Below are 20,092 nucleotides of genomic sequence, written 5' to 3'. Positions count from 1 at the left end.
GTAACGCTAAAAAAGACATATAAACAGCAACATTACCTCTGGATACTCCAAAAAATAACAAGTGAGAATTCATAGTCTAGATCGTTGAGTCCTTCTATCATCTTTAATCGGCTGGGAGGGCTGATGGTCCATAACGAATTGGAGTTTCCTTCTAGTTCTGCTATCGTGATGTCCTCTTTTCCATATCCTTCAAGGAACTGCAACGCAGGCTGCAAACACAATGAGAAGAAGATGCCATCAATCCTGGCATGTGTTTGTGCCGTACAATATACTATGAGAGACTACAAGGTATTTGATGTAGCAGCAGGATGGATACCTCTTGTAAGACTAAACAACTATAACAAACCCTCCTGGATTGCTGGCGCATGCAGAATACATATATCTCCTAGGGAGAAATCAATCAACCTTCAAATATGTATTCATCAATTCTAAATGAAATAATCACCTGTACGTTTTCCCTGAGAATACTGTTGCACAAATCCATAAAAACATATACATCACATATAACACACAATTACATACTTCAAAAACCTTAAGGTAAAAAAGACCCCAAAGTGCAAAGATAAAGGGACTAATCATGAGTTGGCCAGTATCCCATCTGTAATACCGCTGACTGTAATAGTCTTAGCACCCACCGGTCCGGCGGTAGTACAGCCGGATCACGGGTTGCGTGTTAACGGTAAATCGCCATTCCCCATTGGGTCCATTGGATTCAATGGAGCATTTCTGGCGATAACACTACGGGCTAATACAGCCAGCTGTAATATCGCCAGAAACAAGGCACTAAATGGAATTTTTACCTCCAGAAAAAAAGCTGGAGGTAAAACAGCCCATTTAACTCCCAACTCGTGATAGGTCCAGCCCTTAAATGCAGTGGTAATACCGTTACTGCCACCTTTAAGGGCTACAGCCCAACTCGTGATGAGGCCCTTTGTGTTTCTGTGCTCTGTAGACCTGTACCTGTAAGCACCACAACTCTCAATGTGCAAACAATGCAACCTTACAATTGATCTCGTAGAGAGCTATCTCTACCTTATTATCCCAACATGCTTTGTTCCTTAAATTCAGATTTTATCTGTGGAACTTTGCCAGGGACTGTAGTTCTTTCGACCAACTCAGGCACCTCAGTGTGTACTTGGGTGATTTTCAGCAGACCAGTACGTTTTGTCATTGAAATGTGTTTGCGCCCGACAGATCTCCCAAAAGTGAAAGGGCTTAGTGTGTTTTTATCTTTAAACAAAAGAGTTTATCCTCTTGAGTTGAGCACAACTGGAATCTTTGTAGAATCATTGTGCAGTTGCTTTTATCTCAAGGGTAAACCTCATCAAACCAACAAACAGTTACATTTAGCCAACATTTCAGAATCAGCAACTATTTTGAAAATCATAGTCACTGAAATTGATTATGTATTCCTTCATCTCATGCTTCTCTGCGGTGGCTATCCTGAATGCATTTGACAATTTATCAGGCAGGTTAGCCCAGTTTAAACGTTATGTTAATTGGTTTATATGGAATCAAATGTAATCTAATATATTCCAGACAGAATCTTGCCAACACCCTTTTGGATGCCTTTATGCACCACACAGCCCCAGGACAAAGGGGTTCATACCCCTGTTTCCTGAGAGTTAATACAACCTACATGTTGGCCCTTAAGGTGTATTTCCTGGTGATGAAAATTCAAGTAAATGATATTTAAGGGTGGTTTTGTACCTGATGCACTTTTCCTACAAATGTAGATTCTCGTTTCTCACTCGTAGTAAATTACTTGGGATCAAGTGACTGACACCTGCACCATGCCCCGCGCTTCCTGAAGTATGCCACCCACTCCCTGTGGACACTCCCCAAAGATTCATCAACAGCTTTACATGAATGCAGATATTGGGTCGAATTCAAATGAACTCATCTTTACCCACAGTGCTGAGCATCACTTCTTCTCTACTTTCATTGGGATGGTCAAAGGTCACAGTAGTGTCACTGCCCACCTTGAACGTGGATCACCTTTAAGAAGCATAAAGCTGTTTTGAATGTAAGGCCCAGATTAACAGTGCTCCTGAGCATCTGTAACTTTGCCCACCCTAGCCCTGAGCCTTTTTCACCACATTCTGCATCTCTCCTCCTTCAATGCCAATAACGCCACTCTCTTTAAAGGATTGCTCATGCATTGAAATGTGAATCACTCAACTGCTTGATGACCATGTCAATCATTAAGGGGGGGGTTTATTCACAAACTAGTTCCTCTCACTTACCCTTGATTTAAGCCTTGAGATGGCTACTTGTTTCATAAAGATTTATCCATAGTAACCTTTTTTTAGGAATCAAAGAGCCCAATCCAAGATTTGGTCAGGGGTACGTCTGAGTTAGGCTGTTTAATTTACATTTTCTTTAAAATAAATCCTCCAACAATTACTTTAGAAACAAAAGTAAATAAAAATGTAATCATTTTAGTTATAAGAGGCCCTTTCCTTCCCAATGTGCTTCCGTTCAAAAACAGAGAGAGAGAGGACTGCGCCGGCTGCACAGAGATTCCTTTCCAATTCCAGGATCTTCATTTGGCCGTTTTCTATGTTTAGGAAGAAAGCTCTTCCGTGCTTCCCAGCTAGGCCCCCGCTTTATAAATGCCATAGGCAGAAGCAAGGATCTCTGTCTGAAGAGAACATTCTGAGGTGTGAATAATAACAGATGCAGGTAATCTTCCTCTTTAAAGTGGTTTATCAAACAGGTGGCCATGTGGGTGATAGAACATAAGTGATGAGGGTAGCAAGCACCAGATCCGTCGATCATTAAGGTAGAATTAGAAAATAATAACGGACACATACCTAGGGACACAAAGCACAACAAAGGATATAGGAGATGAGGAAAACTGTGAGAGGGCACAGGGGGCTTGTGAGAGAAGACACTTAAACACTAAAACAAAACAATGAAGATATATGGAAAGCAGGACAAAATAAAAATAGATGATATTAAAAAAAATGTTTACAAAACAATGGAAAAGCTCTCAATCAAAAATGAATTAAAATGAAAATAATTAAAAACCATAAAAGTACACAAAATATCTTGCCTCGCATGGAACAATGGAACAACAACCAAAAGTAAATTAGCCAATTCCCTGTCACAATGTAAAAGGAACACTGTTGATCACAAAATGTGCATCACCAACTTCATGTGATGATCTGTAGATTCAGTGAAAACACATACAATTGACCTGTTATCTTTCCTCAAATACACACATCAGCTGCAGTACCATCCTATTGCTGTAGCAGTGCTGCTTCTCGAGGGAAGATCTTTAACACCTCGCTGCACCCGTTTTATCATGAATCTGTTTTTACTCTGTTCAGTTTCAAAATTAACACCTTAATTGATTGCTAAGTCATCACACCACAATATATCACATTTTACTTACGGTTTTACCAGAAAATTGTCTCATCAGTGACTTGAATTCTGAGTCATTCATTTCTCTTAGCTGGTTCTGCTGTGCACTCATTGTGAATATGGGCTGGAAGTCAAGAAGGGTAAATCAGAATATTGGCTTTAAAGATCCTTGCTACATTTAACCTTAACATAAATCACCTTATGGTTTTATTTCATATTTCCTTATTGTTACACACAGCTTTAATACATATCCAAATATGTCTGAATCCCAAAATGTAGTCACGGGGTGGTGGGCCTTTGAAGATATTGTGGGCAGTCTTGCTCAAACTCTTCCAAGATATGCTCCTAAAACTTTGTAGGTTGGGTTTGAGCAGAGCTGGGTTGCCCCACTGGTTCCTTTTGGTTCAGACGCCCACATGAATCTCAAACTGTCATTAAAGACTCACATTAACTTCAAATGGTGTGAGGAAGTCAAACAGTGCTCCTGAACGTCTGATAGAAGTTTGAGACGTTTTCAGCCTCCTCAATGGCTAATAATTGTGATTTATTTTTGCGGTCTCACAGCTCACAAAGAATGTGTGCTGCTGTCACTGCAGTGTTCGGATCCTTCACAAAAAATGTGTGTCGCTTTGAACCCGGTCACATATTTTCTGCTCCCTCAATAAAATGGTTGTCGCTTTCTAAAAACAGTTACTGTTTTTCTGCTCCATCAAGAAAAAAAAATGTCTTTGTTTAAACCAACTCAGTGGTTTTCTGTGCCCTCAGGAAAATAAATATGTGTGGCACTCCAAAAACACAGTCACTGTTCTCCCTAAAAAAAAATAATCAGATGCCACATGCGATTTTCTATTCCCTAATATAAACATTAGGTGTCACTCATTTTAGAGTTCCTGTGCTCTCTGGAAGAAAAGAAGTTTCCGACTCTGTGATTTTCTGCTCCCACACAAATGACATGCCTTTCTCTGTGGTTGTCTGTTCTCTCATGAAAATTTCAAGTATCATATGTAATTTCTGGTCTCTCAGAAAATAAATCAAGCTTCTGTGACCTCGTCCATTACCCGAATTACCAACTTTCCATTTAGAACCTTAGTCTAACTTGAACTATTTCAGACACTTAGAACATATGGAAATGTCCTCCTTCCAGCAAGAGAACATTCAACTCCCCAAAGCAAACGGTTTAATTCTACTCTACCCTGCATTGATTCTAATACTAATATAATAATTTTCCAAATGTTAAAACAATTCCCTTTTCTACGCTGGAATGAACGATAAACTCACCCTGCTGCCTCTCTAAGCTGCTTCCACAGACTGACCATGAACTTCAAAGTGTCTGTCATTAAATGTGTGTGGGGTCAAACAGGCTTAAAGTACTTTTGCATGAACCTTGAGCTAACGTTGACAGGTTTGACTTGGTTGAAGTAGCTTTACAAGTTTAGACTTTTCCTTGAATCAGTGTGGTATGGCAAATTGGCTAGTATGCACAACGTCGCCTGGGAACATTTATTTGTATATGTAAATTTGCAAGTGCAAACAGTAGTTCTGTGACTTGGAAATAGGTGCCACTTTCTATTAATGCAGTGATTCTTTGATACAGTTGCATTCTAGTTAAGTATTTAATTGTCACATGCACCACATCTTATTAACAAGAACCAGGAAAAATGAACCACGAACTACCAAATAAAAAAAATGAATATCTGTGAGAAGATAACAGTTGTCATCAATTACAATCCATCTTACACCACAACTTGGTATTCTTGAACACACTATTCATTTATAAAACATTGTACGTCCAACAAAAAAAATGGTACAACTCTATGGCCCACATTACGAGTTCGGCTGGTAGCCTCGGAATGAGGACTTACCGGGCCATTCTGAGTTCGGATGGCCCGGTAATTCCTCTCTCAAGGACCCGGACACGGTCCTTCCCCATTCCCATTCAGCCCCTTGGGAATGGGAGAGGGAGCAAACAACGGGCCGTAACGAGATGGCCTGTTGTTTGCTCCCTCTTCCCCTCGCGGGACCCGGTAAGCACGCCTGGTTTTCCCAGGCGTGCTTAACGTGTCCCACGAGGGGACCTTGTAATGTGGCGGAATGGGTTGAACGACGCCGTCACCTTTTACGGCGCCGTTTAACCCGTTCCACCAGGGTCGTAATGAGGCCCTATATGTAGAGATAAAGGCACCTTGAATCAAAACATCAAAAGAAAAGAAGGAATGCAACATAGTTGGCCACAGCAAACATGTTCTATTCCTTTGCGTGAATTAACACACTGGTAAATTGTGTTTAATATGAAAAATGTAGTTCTGTCAAAATCGGATACCTACATGAGCTACCATTCACAATGGAACTCTCTTGTGACACGCAATGTGCCCATCACCCCACATGAGATCCCTCATCTAGGCAATCCACCCGTTCCGGTTTCTTTTCTCTTTCCTTGTCATGGATACACTCTGCTTTTTCCAAGGTGTGTGACAGTACACACAAATCCCACTGCTAATATGAGAAAAGGTTGCTGTTCTGAACATGCTGCTTTCCCAGTATTAAAGGTGACGGGGCAGGCCCCCAGGGGACGGCATCTGAGGTTGCCCACGCTGTGCCAGAGGGGACAGAAGACCTGCTGCTGTTGTATGCCAAAACGAAGCCGCTGTGCAAGACAGGCGGCTGGAGGGCGGGAGGGGGTAGTTGGCAAAACTGAAATTGGTTCAGAATGTACTATAGTAGGGCCCAGAATCAAAAAGCAAGAGAAGCACCCTCACAGAAATGTTTTAACTCCAATACGTTATCTGGTGTGTGCCATACAAAGAAGCCATCACCACAGTTATCAGGCAAAATCAGGAATGTTGCATTGCATGGAATATGAGCAATTAGGTATTTGCTACTCCAAATAAAAAGAAAAGAACATCTGTTCAGGGGGTGGGGGTCCTTAACTGCATTTATAGTCTTAAATATTGTACTCTGTACCACTTTATTCATTTCCTGTTCTGAACCACTTTTATGTTGCATTACATGGCCTTAGTGAACAGTTGTATAAAAGGAGAGCATCTTTGATGAGGCTTGAACAAAGCACTTCTGGCTGTTCATTTGCCCTGGCCTTTTCAGGCATTAGGAACAGTACAGCATGACAAGGAGACACATGCTAGCAAAATGATCAACATCATCTCACTCGATGCTATTGTACACATCTCACTGAGCATTTGGAGCCAAAACAGTGGTGCTATACGCCAGTGAGATGTCGATATCAGGTGAGAAAAAAAGGGCTATTTGGCCAGGGTGTTGCTAGGTCTGGAAAAGATCAGGTGCTAAGCTAACGTCGGGACTGGCGGGATTCAGGGCTAGCTATAGCCTTTTGGTTGTAGTCCCTGAGCTTCTATCAGGGGCTACAACCAAAAGACCTGGGGCTATAGCCCCCTCAGCCCCACCCCTCAGCAATGCCTCTGTGTCCCCCTCAAGTATAGTATTTCAGGACAGAGGTTATTGCCAAAAGCATTACATTCCCAGTTTACGCGGGATCTTACAGATTTGACTATGCCTAAGAGTGCCTACGTGAATTTCTTTACACAATTGCCATGCCAGTGTCATGTATGAAGCATTATGCAAAGTGATGGAAAGTGCACTTGTATAGTGGAAATTCTGGCATTCACATGGCCTCTTGGAATTAGGTCCTGTCAGGTAGGGAGGGGAAGTTAATAGGAGGAGAAATAGAGGCAAGACCTAAAGTGTTGATGAGTGCAGACTGGGAGAACCCATTGTGTGTGAGCTGGTATATTTGTAGGCAGCTTGTGGAGAGGGTGCTTAAGGGTATGTACATTCAGAAGTGAACCCCAGAGGAAGAAATCCTGCTCAGTGTGCTACTGATGATATCTGCCATAAGAGTGAGGATGGGTGGAAGGATGATGGAGGGCTGCGTGTGAGAGGTGCAGCGCTCAGATGATTTTAGTGTTTGCATGGGTGAGGGGACTAGAAGTTGTTGACCTGCAGTGTGTGGGTGGCTAGTCGATGTTTACAGTGTAAGGTGGGATGTCGATTGGTGAGGAGGTTGGCGATGGGTGAAAACATTCAAGAAGCCACTTATATGAAGAAACAATAAACCAAGGAACACTGTATATAAAACAACAGCTGATGAAGCAGCCATACATATGAGGCAATAATGAAGGAGCTGTATATGTGAAATGACAGCCAAGGATCAACAAGGAGCAAAATACACAAAGCAGCAATCAAGCAGCAATACAGACAAGGCACCCATCAAGACATCATGGACCAGAGGCAGACATCAAGGATCAAAATACAATAAGTATGGAGAGGCTGGGGAGCAAAGTTAAAAACCATAACAGATAGTCAGGGTGCCATGTAGGAGATGCAGCATGATAAGGGAGCAGCTATGTGATCCAGGCGAGCAACAAAGTATTTTTGAGATATGGCATTCAATGCAGGCTTTGGAATGTGGCATGAAATAAGGTTCAATCTGCAACAAACACGTGAGGTGATCAGGTGTTCATAGACGTCATTTCACCAAAATGCCAGGGATAGCGGAAGTGACATCACATGACCCTTGATCTCTGACAGCATCACATGAAGTGATGTTATTTGACCACACCCCAAATTGACATTATTAGAAGCGATTGAAAATGACCTTTCACCCCTTTAATGAGTCTAGCAAATATTGTATAGAATTCCAGAAAGACAAATGATTTGTTATTCCTATTCTTTCTTATTTTGCGTCGCTACTCAAAGTGTTACACTTGTGGAACCCCCTGTTTGTTTAAGATGGTTCAACATAAATTCCAGCCTCTCCAGAAACTTTGAGCCACATGGCAAACACTGTTTTTAAAAAATAAATAAATTAGGGGTAGCAAGGGAGACCACAGTGGTAGCAAGGGAAACCTCAAGGGGTTGCAGTAGCGACTCCCAAATGACATCCCTGAAAGTGGTCAACTGCAGTCAAAGGGCAGATTTTAGGCATGATGGTAGAGCAGCAATGTTTGCTGAAACAATCAGTGTTTTAAAATGTAAGGGTGAAAGAGCGGAGCTTAAGATGAAAAATTCTCAGTTGAAATAAGCTGTAAATATCAATGTAGTGCAGTCATCATCGGACAGAATGTCTGCATCAAGTATGTACAGGGTGCATTCGCGGATCAAATGATATGGGGTGAAATTAGGGAGCGAGTCAGAAAGGACCAGTGAAGGAACCGATATCACAATGGTCCAATTGGTGGTAAATCATGTGCAGAATCCTAGTGCATCATGCATGAAGTCAAAACCACTATTATAAGGGCACTTTAACAGGCTTCAGTGAGGTGTGAGTGTTGTGGTGGCGCGTATATTGGGTAGGTGCAGGAAAGGTCCAATTAAACAAAACATTTCTGTCACAAGGAGTGTTGCCATAGTCACACTGGTGCAGTCAATGTGGGTGAGGAGCCATGGAGATTCAATCAGTGAAACACAAAGACTGTCCATTTCCTTAGAGTTGTGTGGGGCAGTGGAATAGGCTGGCCCTGGAACTTAGACAGGTGAACATGCAGGGCTAGTGTAAGCTCACAAATAGGGGACCAGGCATTAACCTTGGCTGGATTTCCAGACAAGGCTGCCTCATAGAAGCTAGGTTGTTTCATAGAAGACTTAATCCTGTGTAAGGTACATGGCAATATGAGCGAGGGCTGGCGGTGGAAGAGGATGGTTTAGAGCGATGAGGCACTTAGTAGGTCCCCATAAAAAAATGAGTAGTCCCAGAGGTAAGGCCTGTGGAGAAGGCGTAGCGCAGATCACCTCTGGTGATTGGCTGGTCTGATGATGAATTCAATTGTGGAACACAGGAAGAGGCTAATTGTGACATTTGAGGAAATCAGACATGGAAGACGGGGAAAGGTCAAAGAAGAGGAAAAGAGGCTTGGATGACAGGATGTGGCCAGTTAGGAAAGATGAGGAAATGTTATGCTATATTGCATGGTACAGTGGAGCTCTGCAACTTACGTGACCTCAGGCAACGATGGTCTTATTGCCAAATTCACGAGCAGTGGTGGCCAGTCATGATGTATATCTCAGTGTAGGTGAGGGTATAGCCCTGGCATGGGATTGGAAACCTAGTTCCCCCCTCCCCATCACCTTTCAATCAAGGATTGCGAGATATGATCCTGGGAAGGGATCAGAACCATAGTAGCCCCTATCTGACACCTTGCAACCCAGTTTTGATAAGGTTGTATGTGTGCCATTCATTCTTTCTGACATTGTCAAATAAAGGGATAAGGTAAATGTCGGGACCAGTGGCACCTCAAAGCAGCATGATGCTGTGTAATTTGGGTCGGAGTGAGTTGTTGATGGATCACAGGGAGGTGAATGGTTAAGCAACTTGCATCATTTTATTGTTACACACGTTAAATGAGAAAGACTTTGCTGAATGGTAGGTATTTGGCACACATCATTTTCAAATGGGTATTAACATAACACTGTTTCCAGAGCAGCATCCGAAATCAACAAAATATGGTCGATTGTCTCTTAAAGGAGCATGCCAGCATGGTAATGCTGTGGTTTCAATATGGTGTTTGGTAGGCTCCATCAGTTGCGAGTGCAAAGTTCATGTCATGCCACATTATACTATTACCCCATTTAGGGCAGAGTGGCTTTGAGGTTTGGGATGTCTATGAGGTGTCGGTGCACAGTCAGAAGGGGCACCCACGCTATTGACTATAATTTGGCCGTCTGCACTTCATGACATGGAGTAATGCGGCCTAGCATAGCATGCCAGAGGATAACATTGCATAGTATAACCTTATAAGGCATTACAATGTATAACACGATATGACAAGACAACAACATTTCTCTAGAGCAAAAGCATCATTTGAGCTAATTTTGTATACCCACAATGCATTGCTCAGTGGCTTCGAACTGAAGGTGAACGTCCAAGGATGGCTAATGAGTGATGCTGAGGAATGTGGGCTTAGATTAAATGGGCTATTCTTCTCTCACATCTCAGACAGACAAGATTTTTCATATTCTTTAAAACACAACATAACATTTAAGAAGTTTGCTAAACATACCCCACTGGTCCAACCACGAGGATGTTAGACTATACCGAACTGATGATCCATAATGAGGGTAAAATGGGTATGTGCTGCCATGTTGGGTTGGCAAAGCTATGCATAGAATACCACTGTCCGATAAGGCAAACATTGTTTTTCTGAAGCAAAAAGAAAGCATGTTTTAGAGTTAACTTGCATACCCACAATGCTTTCCTAAATGGATCTGAATTGGAGGTGAAGTTTCAGGGATGACTAATGAGTGGTGCGCTGGCATGCATGGTTGAAATGGCTGCTCTACTCTTAACTTATTGCAGGGCATAACAATGCACAAGGCAAACAATGCATACACATGCATTAAAAGGCAGCGAAATGCCTGAAAAAGCTTAGGAACCCATGGAACAGCACACCAAAGCACAGCATGGACCTTCCCCGCGTTCCTACCACTGGCATCTGCACACAGCCCCACTTTTCTCTTTCCCATTTTGCCACTGTCAACCTATCCCCATCTCTCCTTCTTTCTAATAGAGACATTGTACACATTTTGCAACAAGTATCAGGAAATTACAGATCGGGGGAGGGACCCAAAAGGGGACTTTACTCATTACACTAAGTTAAGTGCTGGGGATACTGGGAGGCATGACCTTTTAGGTCCAGAGAAAGGGCTGCCTGGGATGAAAACACTAATTTCCTCTTTGTTAGTATGTCGTTTGGCAGGCTGAGAACTTCACTCTAATGTGCTCAGCTGCTGTGCCCAATGGGACCTCCTCAGACTACTGCCCATTGGGCAAAGAATGCCATTACTCTGACGATCAGGGCTGAGGCCAGAATCGCTGAATTCCTAGAAATCTACACCAGTGCCTCCAACAGAATGTACCCTGTATGAAAGCACATGCTACAAAATGGTGCAAACAGCCATATTCAAAAGAAAGCCCCCCACTTTCCAAAGTCCCCCACTCACCTAGTTTTGCACTAGCTCTATAGGTTCAGTTATGGTGGGATGGCAGCAGGCCCAGGGACACACATTACTGTATAGTAGCATGTGGGTAACATTCAGTGACACAAAAGGGCCCAAAACAAAGATGTGATTACCAAAGGCTTTATTTTGGGCAGTGTAAATTGTAGAGCCAAAATAATACACAGGGAGGCTTTTAATTAGATCATAGTTGTCAGGATGGGACTTATCCAGGATGTGGGCAGTGCTCTAGGGCAACACATAAAGAAAGGAACTCCCTTGGAAGATACAGAGTGTCCATATAACAGGTTCTTACAGTTGACAATGGGTCTAGGGCTTGGTCTCTTGTCGCAGGTTGAAGCAATATCCTGTATGCTTATAATCTCAGGTTTAAGGACTTCCCACATACTTCTACTCTGGTCTTTTCAGGTTCACATTGCCTTGGATCTGAGTCTAGTGTGTATGACGCTCCAACACCCTTCTTCTATGGTATTCTCAGGGACTCTCCCTGCTTGATTCTCAGCCTCGTCTTAAGGGGTTTCCTCATTGTTCTTCTGTATTCCACAAGGGAGAGCCTCCTCCCTATTCTCAACTTCTGACTTCAGCCTGTTGGAGGACTTTCAGCATGACCGTGTGGGGCAGGCCTTCAGGCCAGGATTGGAGCCACACGACCAAAGGGGGCTGCCATAGAGTGTTGGCAGTGTTCTCACTTAGCCTCTCACCACCTCACTCACTCTCAGTGTCTGGGTCATGCCTCCTCCTGCTCTGGTCACTCTTTCCACCTTGGAGTCCTGCATTTAGTCTTGATAATAAAAACCTTTGCACTAGGTCATCCTCTCTCTCTTGCCTTTCCTTCTAAGCTTCCACTGCCCCTCCCAACTCAATGCCTCATCTCAAGCTTGTTCTCCCACCTTCCTACATGTGCTTCTTGGTGTTTTTGGGTCCACTATTCCCTCACCTAAACTCCCACTTCTCCACTGAGGAAGAACCTCCACTTTCTGCTTAACAATATTCCATTCCTTCTCCTCAAGTTTCCTTATAACCCCTTCTTTAACCTCCTTGATGGTCCCCCACGTTTCCCCTTCACTTCCATATACCACTGCCTACTTCAACCCATTGAAGTTCCTCTTCCTTTCCCCTTTGCTTCTCTATGCCACCTCCTCTATCTCCTTCTGGATGCTTCTCCCATCCTCCACCTCTTTAAGTAACTCCTTGTTCTCTTTCCCTCATCTCATGTTTTCTTTCCCACCTCTCCTGGTCTGATAATTCTTCCCAGCTCAATGGCTCTTTCTCCCTCTGGCTCCCTGGTCCCCACTTTATCCTCCCAACCCTCCTGTACATCCCCTCTCATCTTTCTTGGTGTTCCTCTTCACAGCACTCTGGATTATCTCCCTCTAAACCCTCAGGGTCTTCTAGTATTCAGGACCTGACTCCTCTGGTCACTCTCCTCCTGATTTTCCGGTCCTTTCACTCTCCAGCCCCTCAGTCTTTCTCTTCCCACTGTACAGTGTCTCCAGATTTTCACATCCAAAGTCTATCCATCCCTAGTCTTCTGGACCTACCCTGTTGCCTCCTGGCTCCTACTTTTCTCAGGCTACTGGTCCTCTCCTTCAGCCTCCTGTCTCCAGGTCTCCCCATCCTCCAAAGGCTGAAAGCCTCCTGTCTCCAGATCCCGTTATAGCTCTTCCTTCTGCAGCTCCTTTTTGTTCACCTCTACAACTCGCTCCAGCTGAGTCCTTCCTCCTAAATCCTCAACCCAGGGACATAATTTCATCAAAGTGCTAGGGGTAGCGGAAGTGGCACCACATAACCCTTAACTTCTGATGGTATCAGAGGAAGTGATGTAATTTGACTCGACCCCGAAGTGACACCACGGAAGCAAAGGAACATTACCTTTCACCCATTGACAAAACTGGAAGTGGCATCACATAGCATTGTTCCTAAGTACACTACGATAAATATGGTTACAATATCACTGTTATGTGATATGCATTGCATACAAGAATGGATCACCATATGTATCATTAATATCAGTGTGTATAGGCCCATGTTACCAAATTACTGTGAATGAAAGGCTTAGTTGGCTCGCCAGTATTCAAACCTGCAACCTGCGGCTCACACACACATTGCAGAAACAAGTGCTCAACCCATTGAGCTAGGTTACCGGCTATAGCTATCTTACCGGCTATAGTAAAATGAGCAATTACATATCTGAATGTTCTCAAAGTCAGAAAGCAAATTACACTTTATAGTGGATGCCATAAAACTGGTAACTAGGATTTAACAGCAGGTCAGCCCATCCGCAGGTCTGGTGCAAAGTTGACCACATGTCAAGCCTGCGTGGATCTACTTTACGTGCGTCAAAGTTTGGCAATATACATACCACTGGGAGTGTTCATAACTGTGTATTAAATAATTTAGAGTAGCGCAGGGAACCCTTGTTACCTCATACATGCAAACAAACAGTCTGAATAGCATACCAGGAAAGATATACACATTACAACAAAGCATTCATTGTGGCACAATGAAATCAAGGGCCACTTTATGTGCTATGCTCAAACATTTCTACAATGTACACAAGGTTTTAGGCACAAGGATGTTGTCAAGTGACCGAGGACACTGAGATGGAATGTCTTGCGATGATCGTAACAGAGACAACGGCAGAAAAAAACATGCTCAAATTTCAACTTGCGAAAATCAAAATAAATAGTCAAATATTGATGCTTATTCTTCTCTAAAGTTTTTTAGATGTTTTTGTTTGCATTGTGAATTCGAGGTGTTTAGGAACAGACTCACCCCCTGAAGTGCGCCTGAAATAAATCTTTACTGAGTCTAGCATTTATTGTATAGAATTCCAGAAAGACAACTTATTTGTTATTCCTATTCGTTCTTATTTATTGTGACTGGTCAGTGCTACCCTTGTGGAGCCCCTTGTTGTTTTTAAAAAGGCCTGAACAAGAACGCCAGCAACTCCAGAAACAAAGAGCCACATGGTGCTGGCCACAGCCCAGCGGCTTCAATTTAAAAAATAACAATAAATAAATGAAGTTTTTTCTCTTCTTTATTTTTAGGGGTAGCAAGGGAGAGCACGCGGGTAGCATGGGAGAACTCAGGGGTCGCAGTTGCGGCCCATGGAGACCCCCAGATGATGTCCCTGCCTCAATGCTGCCCTGATTGCACTTCCTCCTTCCCTTTACCCAACACTTCCACTTCTCCCTTCCCCTTGCACTTGGCGTTGTCACACTTGCACGATCTGAATGACACAAGTCCTAGAAAGATTGTTTGTTTTGTCCTCCCTCTGTCTTGACTACCTCGTCTTGTCACGCCTAGAAACACTTGTGTACAGGCACAGTATAAATGACTTATCATATCATAACCATTTATTCTGTCCTAGCTTTTTAGAAGGCGTTGACCCCATCTGCCAGCCTCTCTTCAGTGTAAGGGATTCACCATTGGGCTGACTCTAGGAATAGCTTATAGCTCTCATGTGGCACTTGGGGTTGGCTCATCTGTCCCCTTTGGATCAGTCTCCTCTCTGCCTGCCTCACTCTGGCCATGTTTGGCAGCCACTTTCTGGTTTAAGAGGACTTTGATATGTCTCATAATGCAGCCGGTGTATTATTTGTCTGGTGTGATTCACTCCTGAAGACGGCATCAAGATCTGATTTGAGACCTGGTGCATCCTAGTCCTTTCCCTTAACCAATTTTCTCTCTGGTTGTTACATCCTGGTACTGCCTTCAAGCTAGGCTCCCTTAGCCTATTTGTTCTTAACTGTATGTAAGTAGAGGACTTTTGCGATGACTGGCTGACTGCCTCTCAAATTTGTGATCTCTGCACCAGGGGAGCTGCGCATGCAGGTGGTGCTGGCTTTCCAGGGCCACAGTTCTCGTTTCACTTAAAGGGGAAGGAGCGATTAATGTGGCATTGTGAAAAGTATCTGGTTTCCGCACATGGAATTGTGGGAGTAACTAAGGAATCCACCACACACCATCCCTTGCGCAGCATCACAGAGTCCTGCTGTGGTGTTAATGGACCTCCTCGATGGCCTGCGCCATGCAGCAGCAAGGTGAGGGATGGAATTACATGACAATATGCATAGCAAAACATGTCCGTCAGGTAACCCTGTGAGCCAAAGTGCAAAGAAGGGGTCTTTCTGATTGACAGTGGGAGCAGAGGGAGGTGGTGAGGGTCCAAAATGCCCAACATAGGCAAGGGATTGGCAATACCACAAAAAAGATGCCTGCTGGAGTACAATGCTCTGTGATGTATAGTTCCCTCTCAAATGGCCAAAACTGGCTTTAAAGTCTTACAGGCCAAACACCAAGTAATGTGAAGTCTGCCCCTTACAAAAATGAATATGCTTACCAAATGGGGGTGGTGTGAGGAAGCACAAAAACTGTGTATTATTTGTAAACATACCAGAAGGCAGACCATAAGACACTTGCTGATGAACTGTAAGGGAACCTGGGACATAAGAGTAACTCTTCTACAAAGATGTGTGGATAGAGAAGAGGGTATCTTGTCAGAAATGTTCTGGGACAGACTTATCTCTGGACATGAGACAGCGCTAACGCTTAATGTGGTTCAGGTCGCACAAAGGTGTCATTTTCTGGATGGGACTGGTCTGGAAAAGTTGGACTCAAAGAAATTGCATGGATCAGATCACAATGAGCGACTTATATTCAGTCAGTCTGTCATCTATATCTTACGTCTTTACTCATCCAGCTCTGACCTTATTCTTTTTTGTTCTCTTCCTCTTAAAGGCCACAAGGAGATAACAACAAGCCATGCTTAGTTATGGTCTGTACAGTTTTGTTTTAATGTGACATTGATGTGATTTTTGTATATGATAATCAAAGTGAATTGGTTATCTTTTTGCTTTTGTTTTTATATTCTGTTTTGTAAGACTTAAGTTGTGTACATAAAACAAAAAATGGTTAAGACAGAATAGAAATTTAATTTAAAAAAAAATGAATAGTGCCAGCAGTCATAATCATGATCCTCTTTTCCCAACCCCACCCTAAAACACAAAACACACACCCTTGCGATTCCCCCTTGGCTTACGTCTCTTGGAAGAGTCTGTAATGCACAATTATTTTAAAAAAGAAAACATAGCTACCCCCTTACAGGTAGTTTACAAAACAAAACAAATCCGGAGACAGAGTGGGCCAATGTTTTACATTTACCCTTCTGGGGTAAAAGTCACCACCATGCAGTGTGAAGCTGGCAAGCCCCTGACAATTAGCATTTTTAGAAAATATTTCAGGGTTATTTGTGCAACTTTAAATATATTACTTCTGTAGATGGGCACAAGTTGGGCAAACATAAAAACGTACACCAATTGTTAGCAAGTCCTATGAGCGACATGGCACATTACATGGATGTGGCAGATCATGAGTTTTATAACCATGCTGCCATTTGACACTGCTGTAAGAGGTACACCAAGAATACACCCAGCATCCCTGACCACTCCCCAGAGCAGACACATTGTACCCTCCCTTAGTAAACCCTCACCTCCCAACAACCAGCTCACTCTACCCCCGTGACCCCATACTCACCTCCTTCTCACACAGCGTTCACCCTCGGGGCCCACCCAAGGAGACCTCAGCTCCAGCCTTAGGTCTGTCCCTCATGCACTCCTCCTCCACAACCTCTTCTTGTGAGCAGCTTCCACCTCCCCTATCCCACCTTTCTGCCTTCCCCACAGCAAACACCCATTTTAGCATCAGACTATTAGGCGTCCTAATTAACGCCAGATCTGTCGGTAAAAATTGTCAAAACTTACATGACTTAATATCCTCTGAAGGTCCTAACGTCCTTTTCATCACAGAAACCTGGTTCCCCAAGGACTTTCAACCCATTGTGCACAAGGCTTTTACCCCAGGCTACATCCTTATCGTGCACCTCAGTACCAGCAGGGCAGGTGGATATGCCATTATCTACAAATACCACTTCAACATCACACACTCTGAGGGAAAAGCCTGCAATGCACACTGCAAATCTCTCCTAGTGAAAATGCTCATTACCTACTTGCTTATGCACAGCTTCTTACTCATATACAGACCGACAGGCTACAACAGAAATGCTGCTGAAACCGTCAGCGACTCTTTAGCGGCCATCCTGGTCATTCACCCCAACCTCATCGTGCTAGGGGATCTCAATATATGGTTCAATGCTTGCATAACCCCTCGATACAACCACCCCTGGACAATCTGGAAGCCCTCCACCGGACTCAACTGGTATCTTGCCTCACTCACTCCGCAGGCCACACCCTAGATGCAATCTTCAGTTCTACCAAACAAATTTCTACACACTCCCCTCCCAACCACTATTCTGACTGACCACGCTGTGATCTTCTTCACACTCTTGACAGTAAACCCTCCTTCCCCCACCGTAACCCAGGGGTGTCCACTCGCTTTGCACCATGGAATATGGTCAAAGTAAGTCCAGACTTGGCTGACTCCCTGATTGCGTCCCTACCCTCCCTCCCACCCCAGGTGGGTCAGCTGTACATCAGCCATTTTGACCAATGGCTCTCCAAAGCTCTTAGACCTCCCAAACCTTTCGGATTCTCCCCCAAAAGACGAGGCCGCTCTCTCAGATGGTTCAACCCTACCCTCATATCCCTTAAAGCCGAGAACCACATCCTGGAATGCAGATGGCGAGCAGATCCTTCACCTCAAACAGAACTGAGTAAACCCAACAGATCAAAGCCTACAGAGCTGAAATTCACAAGGCCAAAAAATCATTCTACTGGAACAGAATCTCCAATGACCCTACACCAGTTGGGATCTCCAGAAGATCATCTCAGAATTATAGGCCCTTCTCTGTACATACTCCCCAGCTCCACAACCAAGCACTCTATGACATTCTCTCTGACCATTTCCACAAAATAGCCATGGAAAGAAACTGCACCACCAGCTCTAAATTTGCAGCACTCCAGCACTGCTCCTTTGCACGTGAAACCAGGCTCACAGACCCACCCTTCTATGCCAGCTTTTCTCTACATTCTCCCAGCCTGAATTCTTTCAGCTACAAGCCAGCAGCCATCCCTCTGGATCACCTGGAGATCCCTGCTCTCCTGCTCACCTAAAAGGTATCCTTTCCTCTACTTGTGCCGACAGCATTGCAAGGTCTATCATTAACACATCCCTCACTTCAGGCACATTCCCAGCAGTCTTCAAGACATCCCACTTCAAGCCTCTGCTCAAACAACCCACCCTTGACCCCCTCTACCGGCCAACTACAGCCCTATCTCAAACAACTGCTTCAGAGCCAAACTAATTCACCGAGCAGCTTACTATAGCTTTTGCCTTTTCATTGAATCCAAATGCTTCCTTGACAAAGCCCAGTACGGCTTCAGACCCCTATGTGGAACTGAATCATCCCTAGTCTCCATCTGGGATGATCTTAAAAGAACCTGACACTCAGAAGGTTGTGCTGCCCTTATCCTTCTCGGCCTCACGGCGGCCTTTGACACCATTGACCACCACTGCACCCTTTTGGACAGACTCCACTCACTCGGCATCAGGGATGCATCATTGAAGTGGATACCTAGTTCCTCTCCAATATATCCCAAATTACATACATGCCTCCCTTCTCCTCAACTCTGCATCCAGTCACCAACAGAGTACCACAGGGCGCCTCCCTATCACCCCTGCCCTTTAACCTCTACTTGAGCCCCCTCCCCGCTCGCATCCATTCACATGGCCTGTCCTGCTGCAACTACGCAGATCACACCCAACACATCTTCAAGATCCCAAAGGAGACCTGCATCCTCTCCTCTGACCTCACCTCATAACTCACAGAAATTGACTGCTGGATGCCAGCTAACCACCTCTTTCTCAACCCTGGAAAAACAGAAATCATGGTCTGTGGGAAGATTGCCCTCTTCCCGTAACCCACACCTTAGTCATCCTCCCTAGGGCTCCCCCACCTCCAGAACAGTAAAGAACCTTGGATACACTATGGACACAGATCTGACACTATCACATCAAATAAACTCTGTGTTAAAATCATGCTACCTACACCTATACATTCTTCGATACATCTTCCCCTACCTCTGGTTTTCTCACAGAGTTTCAGCAATCACGACCATTGTCCTTTATCTCCTCGACTATGCCAAATCCCTATATCTGGCGCCCCTGCTTCTCAACTCAGAAAACTCCAACAAACCCAAAACTCTTCAGTGAAGCTCCTCCTGTCCCTGGGCCATAGAAAGCACATCACACTTGCCCTCTGTGTCCTGCACTGGCTCTCTGTCAGGCGACAGTCCGCCTTCAAGGATATGTGAATCACCCACCATGCTCTGCACAACACAGGCCCAAAATATATAAAACACAAACTCACCCACTACACATCCAACAGAAACCTGAGATCAGGCACAGCTCTTCTCTTGTTCATATCCGCTCTGCCAAATCGACCAAAATCGACCAATGTGGGTGCTTCGTCCAAACACCCACACTATGGAACCCTTTCCCTTTTAACATTGCTGCACAGGGGATCACCTTGCCTTCCTAGAAAGGCACTCGAAACCTGTCTCTTCCCACCTGCGTCTTGACTGACCTATTATGCCTCTGGGGGGGGGGACTTCACTCCCAGACAGGTAGGCGGGGGCCTCAATGAATCACATGATGAAACTCCATGAAAGTACAGAGCACACAAAGGATCCCATTAGACCTGCATGACAGGAACTGCACCTCGTCATGGGTACGTATAGCACTTCATCTCAATGGAGGATAGCCATATCTCCAAAAA

General features: G+C 44.2%; 1 protein-coding gene across 8 annotated transcripts in view; it reads right to left on the bottom strand.

The window, feature by feature from the left end:
• PIEZO2 (piezo type mechanosensitive ion channel component 2) overlaps positions 1 to 20,092 on the bottom strand; it is a 1,512,892-nt gene that overhangs the window by 37,038 nt on the left and 1,455,762 nt on the right. For all 8 annotated transcript variants that reach the window (XM_069613375.1, XM_069613368.1, XM_069613370.1 and 5 more), the window contains 2 exons: positions 3,401 to 3,493; positions 37 to 209 (listed from right to left, as the gene is read on the bottom strand). In XM_069613375.1, the coding sequence (XP_069469476.1) occupies positions 37 to 209; positions 3,401 to 3,493 (266 nt within the window). The remainder of the gene's footprint in view (positions 1 to 36; positions 210 to 3,400; positions 3,494 to 20,092) is intronic.

Source organism: Ambystoma mexicanum, chromosome 5p (assembly GCF_040938575.1).
Source record: "Ambystoma mexicanum isolate Mex_15411 chromosome 5p, UKY_AmexF1_1, whole genome shotgun sequence".
Classification (NCBI taxonomy): Eukaryota; Metazoa; Chordata; class Amphibia; order Caudata; family Ambystomatidae; genus Ambystoma; species Ambystoma mexicanum.
The sequence above is the reverse complement of the archived record's forward strand: the minus strand, read 5'-3'. Positions and strand labels throughout refer to the sequence as shown.